The sequence below is a fragment of the Triticum aestivum genome, chromosome 5D (assembly GCF_018294505.1).
Source record: "Triticum aestivum cultivar Chinese Spring chromosome 5D, IWGSC CS RefSeq v2.1, whole genome shotgun sequence".
Taxonomy (NCBI): Eukaryota; Viridiplantae; Streptophyta; class Magnoliopsida; order Poales; family Poaceae; genus Triticum; species Triticum aestivum.
Genome location: NC_057808.1, coordinates 274,247,762 through 274,261,493, shown reverse-complemented (window position 1 = coordinate 274,261,493; position 13,732 = coordinate 274,247,762). Strand labels below are relative to the sequence as shown.

At 43.0% G+C, this 13,732-nt stretch overlaps 1 protein-coding gene across 1 annotated transcript; it reads left to right on the top strand.

Moving 5' to 3' along the window:
- The first annotated feature begins 11,988 nt into the window (after positions 1–11,988).
- Positions 11,989–12,983, top strand: LOC123124654 (ribosomal L1 domain-containing protein 1). Its single transcript, XM_044545235.1, has one exon. It carries the CDS (start codon positions 12,035–12,037, stop codon positions 12,824–12,826), a length of 792 nt encoding a protein of 263 aa, XP_044401170.1. The 5' UTR covers positions 11,989–12,034; the 3' UTR covers positions 12,827–12,983.
- The last annotated feature ends 749 nt before the right edge of the window (positions 12,984–13,732 follow it).

Below are 13,732 nucleotides of genomic sequence, written 5' to 3'. Positions count from 1 at the left end.
TTCATCCATCTTTCCACTCAAAACATTAATCTCTTCAACGGCATGAACCTTTTTACTAGTGGATCTTTCGGTGTGCCATTGAGAATAATTAACCATAATATTATCTAGGAGTTTAGTAGCTTCTCCTAAAGTGATTTCCATAAAAGTACCTCCCGCGGCCGAATCTAAAAGATTTCTAGAAGCAAAATTCAATCCGGCATAAAAATTCTGTATAATCATCCATAGATTCAAACCATGTGTAGGGCAATTATGTATCATTAATTTCATCCTCTCCCAAGCTTGTGCACCATGCTCATGATCAAGTTGCTTAAAATTCATAATACCGTTTCTAAGAGAGATGATCTTAGTGGGAGGAAAATACTTAGAGATAAAAGCATCTTTGCACTTATTCCATGAATCAATACTATTTTTAGGCAAAGAAGAGAACCAAGTTTTAGCACGATCTCTAAGCGAAAACGGAAATAGTTTCAATTTAACAATATCATTGTCCACATCTTTCTTCTTTTGCATATCGCATAAATCAACAAAGTTGTTTAGATGGGTAGCTGAATCTTCACTAGGAAGGCAAGAAAATTGATCTTCAATGACAAGATTCAACAAAGCAGCATTAATTTCACAAGATTCAGCATCGGTAATAGGAGCAATCGGAGTGCTAATAAAATCATTGTTGTTGGTATTGGAAAAGTCACATAATTTAGTATTATCTTGAGCCATCGTGACAAACAATCAATCCAACACACAAGCACACAAGAAGCAAGCGAAAAGAGATGAACGAAAAAGGAGGAATAAAACGACAAACGTGAAGTGGGGGAGAGGAAAACGAGAGGCAAATAGAAAATAATGTAATGCGAGGGAGAAGAGTTTATGATGGGTACTTGGTATGTCTTGACTTGAGCGTAGATCTCCCCGGCAACGGCGCCAGAAATGGCTAGTTGACGGGAGATCAAATCTTGACTTGACTTGGCGCAAATCTCCCCGGCAACAGCGCCAGAAATCCTTCTTGCTACCTCCTGAGAATGCGTTGGTTTTCTCTTGAAGAGGAAAGGGTGATGCAGCAAAGTAGCGTAAGTATTTGCCTTAGTTTTTGAGAACCAAGGTATCAATCCAGTAGGAGATTACATGCAAGTTGCCTAGTACCTGCACAAACAATCAAGAACCTTGCAACCAATGCAATAAAGGGGCTGTCAATCCCTTCATGGCCACTTGCAAAAGTGAGATCTGATAAAGATAGTAAGATAAATATTTTTGGTATTTTTTTCTATAGATTGGAAAGTAAAGATTGCAAAATAAATAGATAGTAAACGAGAATTATAGATCGGAAACTTATATGTTGTAAAGTAGACCCGGGGGCCATAGGTTTCACTAGTGGCTTCTCTCATGATAGCATATATTACGGTGGGTGAACAAATTACTGCCGAGCAATTGATAGAAAAGCGCATAGTTATGAGAATATCTAGGCATGATCATGAACATAGGCATCACGTCCGTGTCAAGTAGACCGAAATGATTCTGCATCTACTACTATTACTCCACACATCGACCGCTATCCAGCATGCATCTAGAGTATTAAGTTCATAAGAACGGGGTAACGCATTAGGCAAGATGACATGATGTAGAGGGATAAACTCAAGCAATATGATATAAACCCCATCTTTTTATCCTCGATGGCAACAATACAATACGTGTCGGTTCCCTTTCTGTCACTGGGATCGAGCACCGCAAGGTTGAACCCAAAGCTAAGCACTTCTCCCATTGCAAGAAAGATCAATCTAGTAGGCCAAATTAAACCGATAATTCGAAGAGACTTGCAAAGATATCAAATCATGCATATAAGAATTCAGAGAAGAATCAAATATTGATCATAGATAATCTTGAACATAAACCCACAATTCATTGGATCTCGACCAACACACCACAAAAAGTATTACATCGAATAGATCTCCAAGAACATCAAGGAGAACTTTGTACCGAGAACCAAAGAAGAGAAGAAGCCATCTAGATAATAACTATGGACCCGAAGGTCTGTGGTAAACTACTCACACATCATCGAAGAGGCTATGGTGTTGATGTAGAAGCCCTCCGTGATCGAATCCTCCTCCGGCAGATCACCGAAAAAGGCCCCAGGATGGGATCTCACGGGTACAGAAGGTTGCGGCGGTGGAAAAGTGGTTTCGTGGCTCCCCTGGATGTTTTCAGGGTATAAGAGTATATATAGGTGAAAGAAGTAGGTTGGTGGAGCTACGAGGGGCCCACGAGGGTGGGGGCGCACCTACCCCCCTGGGCGCGCCCTCCTGCCTCGTGGCCACCTTGTTGCGTCTCTGACTTCCACTCCAAGTCTACTGGATTGCGTTTGTTGCAAGAAAGATCCTCGTGAAGGTTTCGTTCCGTTTGGATTCCATTTGATATTCGTTTTCTGCGAAACACTGAAATAGGCAAAAAACAGCAACTGGCACTGGGCCTCCAGTTAATAGGTTAGTCCCAAAAATAATATAAAAGAGCATATTAAAGCCCATTAAACATCCAAAACAGATAATATAATAGCATGGAACAATCAAAAATTATAGATACGTTGGAGACGTATCAGTGGTCTCCCTGGCAGCGCTTTCTTTAAAGCCATTAAGCTAGGCATAAAGTGCTCAAGTAATGAATCCACCCGGATCCCAAAGTATATCAAAGCCAATTTGAATTAACAATGATTTAGCATTTAGTAGTGAGCACGAAGCAACATATATCAAGCAATGATGAAGTCTAACTCTCTTCCTATGCATCGGAATGTCATACAAGAACAATTCATGCACATCAAGTAAAGGCCAATACGCAGTTTCTTGTAATTTTTTCGTGTTGGAAACATAAAGATGCGGAGATGTAGTTCCTCTCTCATAATAACTGCAAGTAGGAGAAGCAAGCACATGCATATTATATTCATCAAAATCATCATGTGCAACGGTAAAAGGCAACCCATCAATATAATCCTTAACAAGAGCAAACTTCTCCGATATAGTGTAGTTGGGAGAATTCAAAAAGATAATAGGACTATTATGTGTGGGTGCAATAGCAACTATTTCATTCTTAACATAAGGAACTATAGCAAGTTCATCCCCATAAACATAATTCATATTGGCATCTTGGCCACAAGCATAGTAAGCATCAAGTTCATCAAAAAGGGATATTTCAAAAGAATCAACGGGGTCATAGCAATTATCATAGCATTCATCCTCCGGTAAGAACGGAGGAACATTAAACAATGTGTGAGTTGGTGGGTTACTCTCATTAGAAGGTGGGCACGAGTGACCAATCCGGTCTTCCTTCGCTTGTTCTTCGCTCTCCTCATCATCTTTTTCATCCAATGATCTCACAGTTTCATCAATTCCTTCTTCCATAGACTCCTACAAAATATTAGTTTATTCTTGCATAGCGGAGACTTTCTCAATAAATGCATTAATATCGGAATTGTATTTATAATTATCATAGCAATATTTAAGGATGGCAAAATTTTCAGGTCTATAAACATCATCATCAAAAGCTTCGTATTTTTCAAACAAAGATTCAATTTCATAAGCACCCTTAAAAGCAACAAATTCTTCTAGTCGTTCCACATCATAATAATCATATCTACCATTAGCATAAGAAGCTATTGTTTCATTATCATTAAATTCACATGAAAAGGGAAGATGTGGAGCATTCATCCTAGAGCAACAAGTATAATCATATCTCTGACATAAATCCCAAGCATACCATTGCAACATTTCAATTTGATCCCATAAAAATTCTCCCTTTTGAGTCAAGCGATAATCCCTAAAGTATTCACGTTGATCCAACGTTACTCCCATTATCAAGTTGAATGGGGTTTTCTTAGGATTATCAAAGTAGTGCATAATATTTTTCACATAACGAGCATCGAGGGTTTTAGGAGGTTCCCCATCTCCATGAGTAGCAAGTACCGCTAATTTTTTTGGTGTTTCGTGTTCCATATCCATAACTAAAGATAGATAACAACTTAGAACAAGAAATAAAAACTACTTAGTGATAAAGCAAACAAGCACACACGAGAATATTCACCCCACGCTATTGCTCCCTGGCAAAGGCGCCAGAAAAAGGTCTTGATAACCCACAAGTATAGGGGATCAATTGTAGCCTCTTTCGATAAGTAAGAGTGTCGAACCCAACGAGGAGCTAAAGGTAGAACGAATATTCCCTCAAGTTCTATCGACCACCGATACAACTCTACGCATTTGCCTTACCGGAAACAAGTATGAAACTATTTTGCAAGGATAAAACTACGAGTACTTTGCGAGATTAAAACTACGAATAAATTGCAAGGTAATAAAAGTGGATAGCTTTTGTCAACAAGAAAGTCATTTGTCCCTAGGCAATCGATAACAAGTACCGGTAATCATTCTTGCAACTTTATATGAGGGAGAGGCATGAGCTAACATACTTTCTCTACTTGGATCATATGCACTTATGATTGGAACTCTAGCAAGCATCCGCAACTACTAAAGATCATTAAGGTCATGAAACCCACCTATCCGAGTTTACTCCCATACACCATAACCCACCTAACCGCGTTTAAGTTTCTGTCACTCTCGCAACACTGACAATAAGCAAATCATGAACATATTGCAACACCCTACAGCGGGGGCCCCTCACGTTTGCGCAAGATGGAGGGCACCGTAGGACAGCACCATAAATAAAATATACAATCATACCAACCAAGATCATGATTAACCCATAGGACAAAACGGATCTACTCAAACATCATAGGATAACCATAGATCATTGGGAAATAATATATGGAGTTGAGCACCATGTTCAAGTAGAGATTACAGCGGGGGGGAGAGGTGTTACACCGCTGCATAGAGGGGGAGAAAGTTGGTGTTGACGGTAGCAAGGTTGTTGATGTAGATCGCCGTCACGATCGTTGCCCCGGCGGCACTCCAACGCCACCGGAAGCGAGGGGGAGAGAGCCCCCCTCCTTCTTCTTCTTCTTCCTTTTCCTCCCCCTAGATTGGAGGAGGGTTCCCCCTCTGGTCCATGGTCTCCATGGCGGCGGAGGGCCGGGAGCCCTCCGAGATTGGATCTCCCTCTCTGTTCTCTTCTGTTTCGCGTTTCCCAGATCTGGCCGAAAACCGTTTCTTATATTCCCGGAGATCCGTAACTCCGATTGCGCTGAGATTTTAACATGATTTTTTTCTGGATATAAGCTTCCTTGCGCCCGAAGTACAGTTCCAACCGACGTACGAGGTGGGTACAACCTACCACCACGCGCCAGGCTCCTGGCCCGTGTGCTGGTGTATCGTGTCCTGTGTGGGCCTCCGTTTGCGGTGATTCCAACTCCCAAAAATCACAAATATTCCAAAATAAATCTCCGTATTTTTTATTGCGTTTGGACTTCGTTTGATATGGATACTCCGCGATACAAAAAACATGCAGAAAACAGGAACTGGCACTGGGCACTGGATCAATAGGTTAGTCCAATAAATCATATAAAAAGTTGCCAAAAGTATGTGAAAGTGGTATAATATTGGCATGAAACAATAAAAAATTATAGATACGACGGAGACGTATCACCTCTCCAGGGAAATACCGACGTAGTTCCAGCTACCACCACGTCATTGACAAAGTTCTTCAATCACTGCCACCAAGCTATAAAAGCTTCATGATGAACTATAATATGCAAGGGACGGATAAGACAATTCCCGAGCTCTTCGCAATGCTAAAGGCTGCGGAGGTAGAAATCAAGAAGGAGCATCACATGTTGATGGTTAACAAGACCACTAGTTTCAAGAAAAAGGGCAAAGGGAAGAATGGGAACTTCAAGAAGAACGGCAAGCAAGTTGCTGCTCAAGTGAAGAAACCCTAGTCTGGACCTAAGCCTGAGACTGAGTGCTTCCACTGCAAAGGGACTGGTCACTCAAAGCGGAACTGCCCCCAGTATTTCGCGGATAAGAAGGATGGCAAAGTGACAGGTATATTTGATATACATGTTATTGATGTATACCTTACTAATGCTCGTAGTAGCGCCTAGGTATTTGATACTAGTTCTGTTGCTCATATTTGCAACTCGAAACAGGGGCTACGGATTAAGCAAAGATTGGCTAAGGACGAGGCGACGATGCGTGTGGGAAATGGTTCCAAAGTCGATGTGATCGCCGTCGGCACGCTACCTCTACATCTACCTTCGGGATTAGTTTTAGACCCGAATAATTGTTATTTGTTGCCAGCGTTAAGCATGAACATTATATCTGGATCTTGTTTGATGCGAGACGGCTATTCATTTAAATTAGAGAATAATGGTTGTTCTATTTATATGAGTAATATCTTTTATGGTCACGCACACTTGATGAGTGGTCTATTTTTGTTGAATCTCGATAGTAGTGATACACATATTCATAGTATTGAAGCCAAAAGATATAAGTTTAATAATGATAGTGCAACTTATTTGTGGCACTGCCGTTTAGGTCATATTGGTTTAAAGTGCATGAATAAACTCCATGCTGATGGGCTTTTGGAATCACTTGATGCTTGCAAACCATGCCTCATGGGCAAGATGACTAAGACTCCGTTCTCCGGAACAATGGAGCGAGAAGCAGACTTGTTGGAAATAATACATATTGATGTGTGCGGTCCGATGAGTGTTGATGCTCGCGGCGGGTAGCGTTATTTTCTGACCTTCACAGATGATTTCAGCAGATATGGGTATATCTACTTGATGAAACATAAGTCTGAAATATTTGAAAAGTTCAAAGAATTTCAGAGTGAAGTGGAAAATCATTGTAACAAGAAAAATAAAGTTTCTACGATCTGATCGTGGAGGTGAATATTTGAGTTATGAGTTTGCTCTTCATTTGAAACAGTGCGGAGTAGATTCGCAGCTCACGCCACCTGGAACACCACAGCGAAATGGTGTGTCCGAACGTCGTAACCGCACTTTATTAGATATGGTGCGATCTATGATGTCTCTTACTGATTTACCGCTATCGTTTTGGGGTTATGCTTTAGAGACGGCTGCATTCACGTTAAATAGGGCACCATCTAAATCCGTTGAGACGACACCATATGAACTGTGGTTTGGCAAGAAACCGAAGCTGTCGTTTCTTAAAGTTTGGGGCTGCGATGCTTGTGTGAAAAAGCTTCATCCTGATAAGCTCGAACCCAAATCAGAGAAATGTGTCTTCATAGGATACCCAAAGGAGACTGTTGGGTACACCTTCTATCACAGATCCGAAGGCAAGATATTCGTTGCTAAGAATGGATCCTTTCTAGAGAAGGAGTTTCTCTCAAAGAAGTGAGTGGGAGGAAAGTAGAACTTGATGAGGTAATTGTACCTGCTCCCTTATTGGAAAGTAGTTCATCACAGAAATCAGTTCCAGTGATTCCTACACCAATTAGTGAGGAAGCTAATGATGATGATCATGAAGCTTCAGATCAAGTTACTACTGAACCTCCTAGGTCAACCAGAGTAAGATCCGCACCAGAGTGGTACGGTAATCCTGTTCTGGAGGTCATGTTACTTGACCATGACGAACCTACGAACTATGAGGAAGCGATGATGAGCCCAGATTCCACGAAATGGCTTGAGGCCATGAATTCTGAGATGGGATCCATGTATGAGAACAAAGTGTGGACTTTGGTTGACTTGCCCGATGATCCGCAAGCAATAGAGAATAAATGGATCTCCAAGAAGAAGACTGACGCTGACGGGAATGTTACTGTCTACAAAGCTCGACTTGTTGCGAAAGGTTTTCGACAAGTTCAAGGAGTAAAATACGATGAGACCTTCTCACCCGTAGCGATGCTTAAGTCTGTCCGAATCTTGTTAGCAATTGCTGCATTTTATGATTATGAAATTTGGCAAACGGATGTCAAAACTGCATTCCTTATAGAGGCAATAATAAAGTTGTTATTTATATTTCCTTATATCATGATAAATGTTTATTATTCATGCTAGAATTGTATTAACCGGAAACTTAGTACATGTGTGAATACATAGACAAACAGAGTGTCCCTAGTATGCCTCTACTTGACTAGCTCGTTAATCAAAGATGGTTAAGTTTCCTAGCCATGGACATGTGTTGTCATTTGATGAACGGGATCACATCATTAGAGAATGATGTGATGGACAAGACCCATCCATTAGCTTAGCATAATGATCGTTTAGTTTTATTGTTATTGCTTTCTTCATGACTTATACATGTTCCTCTGACTATGAGATTATGCAACTCCCGAATACCGGAGGAACACCTTGTGTGCTATCCAACATCACAACGTAAATGGGTGATTATGAAGATGCTCTACAGGTGTCTCCTATGGTGTTTGTTGAGTTGGCATAGATCGAGATTAGGATTTGTCACTCCGTGTATCGGAGAGGTATCTTTGGGCCCTCTTGGTAATGCTCATCACTATAAGCCTTGCAAGCAATGTGACTAATGAGTTAGTTGCGGGATGATGCATTACGGAAGGAGTAAAGAGACTTGCTGGTAACGAGATTGAACTAGGTACGATGATACCGATGATCGAATCTCGGGCAAGTAACATACCGATGACAAAGGGAACAACGTATGTTGTTATGCGGTTTGACCGATAAAGATCTTCGTAGAATATGTAGGAGACAATATGGGCATCCAGGTTCCGCTATTGGTTATTGACCGGAGATGTGTCTCGGTCATGTCTACATAGTTCTCGAACCCGTAGGGTCCGCACGCTGAATGTTCGATGAGGATTTGTATTATGAGTTATGTGATTTGATGATCGAAGTTTGTTCAGAGTCCTGGATGAGATCACGGACATGACGAGGAGTCTCGAAATGGTCGATACATAAAGATTCATATATTGGAAGGTTACATTCAGACACCGAAATGGTTCGGGTCATTTCGGATAAGTTTCGGAGTACCGGGGGTTACCGGAACCCCCCGGGAAGTTCATGGGCCTTCATGGGCCTTAGTGGAAAGGAGAGGAGGGCCACACGGGAGGCCGCGCCCCCATGGCTAGTCCGAATTGGACTAGGGAGGGGGGCGGCGCCCCCTCTTTCCTTCTCCCCTCTTCCTCCTTCCCTCCTTCTCCCTCTCTTGGATGGAAGGGGACTCCAACTAGGATTGGGAATCCTAGTAGGACTCCCCATGGCACGCGCCCCTCCTTGGCCGGCCTCCTCCTCCTCCCTCCTTTATATACGTGGGAGGGGGGCACCCCAAAGTACACACAAGTTTCTCTTAACCGTGTGCGGTGCCCCCCCTCCACAGTTACACACCTCGGTCATATCATTGTAGTGCTTAGGCGAAGCCCTGCGCCAGTAACTTCATCATCACCGTCGCCACGCCGTCGTGCTGACGGAACTCTCCCTCGGTCTCAACTGGATCAAGAGCTCGAGGGACGTCATCAAGCTGAACGTGTGCTGAACGCGGAGGTGCCGTACGTTCGGTACTTGGATCGGTTGGATCGCGAAGACGTTCAACTACATTAACCGCGTTACTAAACGCTTCCGTTTTCGGTCTACGACGGTATGTGGACACACTCTCCCCGCACGTTGCTATGCATCTCCTAGATAGATCTTGCATGATGGTAGGTAAATTTTTTGAAATACTGTGTTACCCAACATATATATCCTTCTTGTTAGGTCCATATTCATCTTGCCTAACAATTGGTGATGGTTATGGTTTCCCTTCAATGCAAATCACACGGTGTTAAATCTACAGCTTCTTAGTACATTCTTTAAGTCGCATTTTGCGTCCATTACTCCTTATGTCTACTCGTTTGAGGATACAAATAGGGGTAATGCTTATGCCAATGTAAAGACATAATGAGGGTAAGTGACTTGAAGCTCTTGGTGGAGCACTGGAGCTATTTAGGCCTTACAGAGTAGCGTTAGTAGTGCCTACCTACTTTCATGTCACAACACTGCTCTGCCATGTGTTTGATGAACCCAATTTCCTAAACTAACCCAAATTATGAAAATGAAATGAAATTTAGTATGTATGAAAGATAAAACAAGGATGGATGTGCTAAGTGCTAATATTGTTACAGCACTGCTCTGCCATGTGTCTGGTGAACCCATTTTCCTAAATTAACCCAAATTATGGAAAGAAATGGAATTTAGTATTTTATATTATGAAAGATTGAACTCGGACGGATGTGTTAAGTGCTAACTAATTTATTTGTTTAGTCACATTGTGGTATTCAACAAAATTGTCCTTTATAGTCTCCTGTATTCTAGACCAGAATAATAAAAATGTAGGAGGTTGAGAAAACTTGTCTTTCAAATCTCTGCTCTTCCAAAAATACTCAATAGTATTTCTTTCTGTACTCATCGGATAAATAGTTGTACAATTGATGCAACTGGAGGGTCGTCTTAGTCGTTAAGGGCAAGGGGTCATTTAACCATAACCCCCCAATCGACAAGGAGGAGTCACCTTCTAGCTTCTGGTAGTACACGAAACATATATATTTTTTATAACTGGGAACTAAATGGCCATGATTTGCCACCAAATGTTAGTCGTGCAAGCAAACCTATTTGTGTACGTCCTAGAGAGGACATGCATAGAACACACTTCTAGCAGCACATAACCTTTTCTTGTGGTGACTACAACAATCAATCACGAGGTGTTTATGCTCATCAATATTTGCCCAAACAGGTACAAACCTTCGTGTGACAAAGATGGTGCTCTGGAAGGGTTTAGAGGACTGGTTGAGCGGCATCTCGGGCAACACTATCATAGTAGAACTGGTCAAGAACCCTTGTGCAAAACTTCTCGAACTGCCAATGGTAGGTTTACTCTTGAGTCAACTCACACAACCAAATTGGTCTCTACCTATCGGCAGGGTAACCGGACTATGGTGTAGACTATGGTGCTCGTTGTTTGTGTGTGTGGTTGTTCGTGTGCTGGTTTGCTTTTTATATAAAGAAGGGCGAAAGCTTTTTTCTATAATAGGTAACTGGGTGGGTTGGGCTTCCAAGTTAGGCCGCGCTTGGAACCTCGTTTTCTAGCCGATTTACACCTTTTTTTAGACAAAGACGATTTACACTTTTTTTGACAACGCCAACGCCCACACGTGTAGTGGGAGTCAAAACCGCCCACACGCCTTATAACACACGGACTGCACCACGTCACCGCATGCATGAATGTGCGAATCTTTTTGGATTTTCAGTTTTTAAAATGTTTTATCTCTTAAATGAAAAATCCGATTGAAGATCCGTTTTCACCATTAAATCCCTCGCGACGAGATCTTCGAAACTAGATCCCATATCAATATATTTCGACGAATTTTTTTTGAGTTAAAAGTTGCCATGTCTATTGCACATGAATTGCCATGATGTTTACACTGAAGTTGCCATGACATGTTTCAGCTATTTTCTTCTACATTTAAAAGTAAATTTTGACATATTATAAAACGGGAAATTAAGAAACTAGACTTGCCATGAACCATAAACTAAAATTGCCATGATACATGCACTTAAAATTGCCATGGTTCATACAAAAAATAATTTTCATGTTCAAAGTACTAGAATTGCCGTCATAAAAAAACTAAAATTGCCATGCTCTACAAACTAAAATTGCCACATGGCAACTTTAGTTTAAACACTATGGCAACTACAGTGTAAACATCATGGCAACTTCTGGGCAAAAAAATTTCATCGAAACATATCAACATAGGGTCTAGTTTTGAAGATCTCGTCGAGACGGATTTAATGGTGAAAACGGATTTTTGATTTGATTTTTTAATTAGGAGATTAAAAAAATTAAGCCAAAAACCAAAAAGATTTCTGCTGATGTCATCTGTTCCTACGTGGCAAAATGAGTGGTGATGAAGGCGTGTGGGCGATGTGCAAGATGCCACACGTGTGGGCGTTAGTTTTTCCGTTTTTTTGAGTTGAAAGCCAATTTACACCTGGCCCGTATAACTATGGTTGTGCCGTGCCGGTCCGGTCCATTTGACCAGGTTTGAGCCCAACTACTATGCCCTGGGCCGGGCTATTCCCGTGGCCAGATAATAAGGCCCCGCGCCTCAGTAAACCCTAAACTACTCTGCCGCCGAAGCCATGCCGCCGCCGCAGAAAAAGACCAAGGTGGAGGACGAGGTGCCCCGCGCGACGGTGGCCAGCGCCGTGGTGTCGCTGACCAACTGGATGCGCGAGCGCGCGGCGGAGGCACCCCCGAACCTGCTCGCGGACGAGCGCGACGACGTCGTGGTGCTCCAGCTCTCGCTCCGCCGCGTCCCGCCCAAGCCCACCACCAAGCCGCACCTCCTCCCGCTCCCGCACCCCGTCGTCGCCCACTCGGCCGCCTCCGTCTGCGTCATCTCCGACGACCGCGCCGGCTCCGGATCCCCCGCCGCCGCCCCCATCCTTGACGCGGCCAGGTCCCTCGAGCTCCCCGTCTCGGAGGCCATCCCCTTCTATGCCCTGCGGACCGACTACCGCCCCTACGAGTCGTGCCGCCGCTTGGCCGCCTCCTACGACCTCTTCCTCGCCGACCGCGCCCTGCTCCCGATCTTGCCCTGCCTCCTCGGGAAGTCCTTGTACTCCACCAAAAAGGCCCCACTCGCGGTCGACTTCACCCGGGCTGGATGGCCAGAGCAGGTCCACAATGTCCTGAGCTCCACTTGCGTCTACCTGCGATCCGGTACCTGCTCGGGGATCAAGGTGGGCAGGCTGGACATGGAGGAAGAGGAGATCGTCGAGAACGTGATGGCGGCAGTGGAGGCTGCTGTGGAGAAGGTGCCAGAAAAGTGGGCAAACGTGAGGGCTTTGCATCTCAAGGCTGTGGACTCGGTTGCCCTGCCGATATACCAGGTTGTGCCGGAGTTGGGCATGAAGATTGAGGTTTGTTAGCTCATTCACGCAGCCCTAGATTTTTCACCTGCTAAGGTTCGCTGTATGTGGTATCGGTCAGACTGTCGCTGATTAATTTGTTTGCAGTGAACTTCAATTTGTACTCGAATAATGATGCATGTTTGAGACCCTGTTTAAAGCTGAACATCCAACTTCATACTTCTCGTTCCTTTTTTCTGAATCAATGAGCTCTATCGATCAAAGATTACGATTACAATCTTGCCTTGGAGTATCGCTAAGGAACGTAGGAGTGTTATTGAGCCAAAGGCATCTACCTCTTTTAGCACAAAGATATGCAACTACATTAGCACCCCACACTCGACACCACAAGCTCATGTAAAATACTCCCTCCGCTTCCTAAATATAAGTCCTTTTAGAGATTTCAACATGGACTACATACGAATCTATATAGATATATTTTAAAGTGTAGATTCACTCATTTTGTCCATATTAAAATCTTTAAAAAGTTATTTAGGAACGGAGGGAGTACTTCCTACTGCTTACCTTAGGCTGCATTCGGTCCGGAGGAAAACTCAAAGGAATCTGATCCTGTCCTATTTTCTACCTTGGGTGTGTTCGGAGTGAAGGAAAAATGAGCAGTAAAACTTTGGAATGTCTCAATTCCTGTGTGATTCCTACAGATTTCACGGGAAAAGAAACATCCAGTCAGACCTCTTGTTTATCGCGGTTGGCCGAGGCAACACACTGGTTCTGACGTCTAATCCAATAAAATATTCATTATATAGCATGGAGTGTGAGAGAGTCAAGTCTGCAGCCAAATAAAAAATAAACCCAAGATATGGGTCACAACTGTGGTGATGTCCAGCTTCTTTTGATCACCGCTGAACGGTTCACTCCTGACTATTTCTCTGTTTAAAATTCCTCAGTTTCATATGTGCTTGTTTT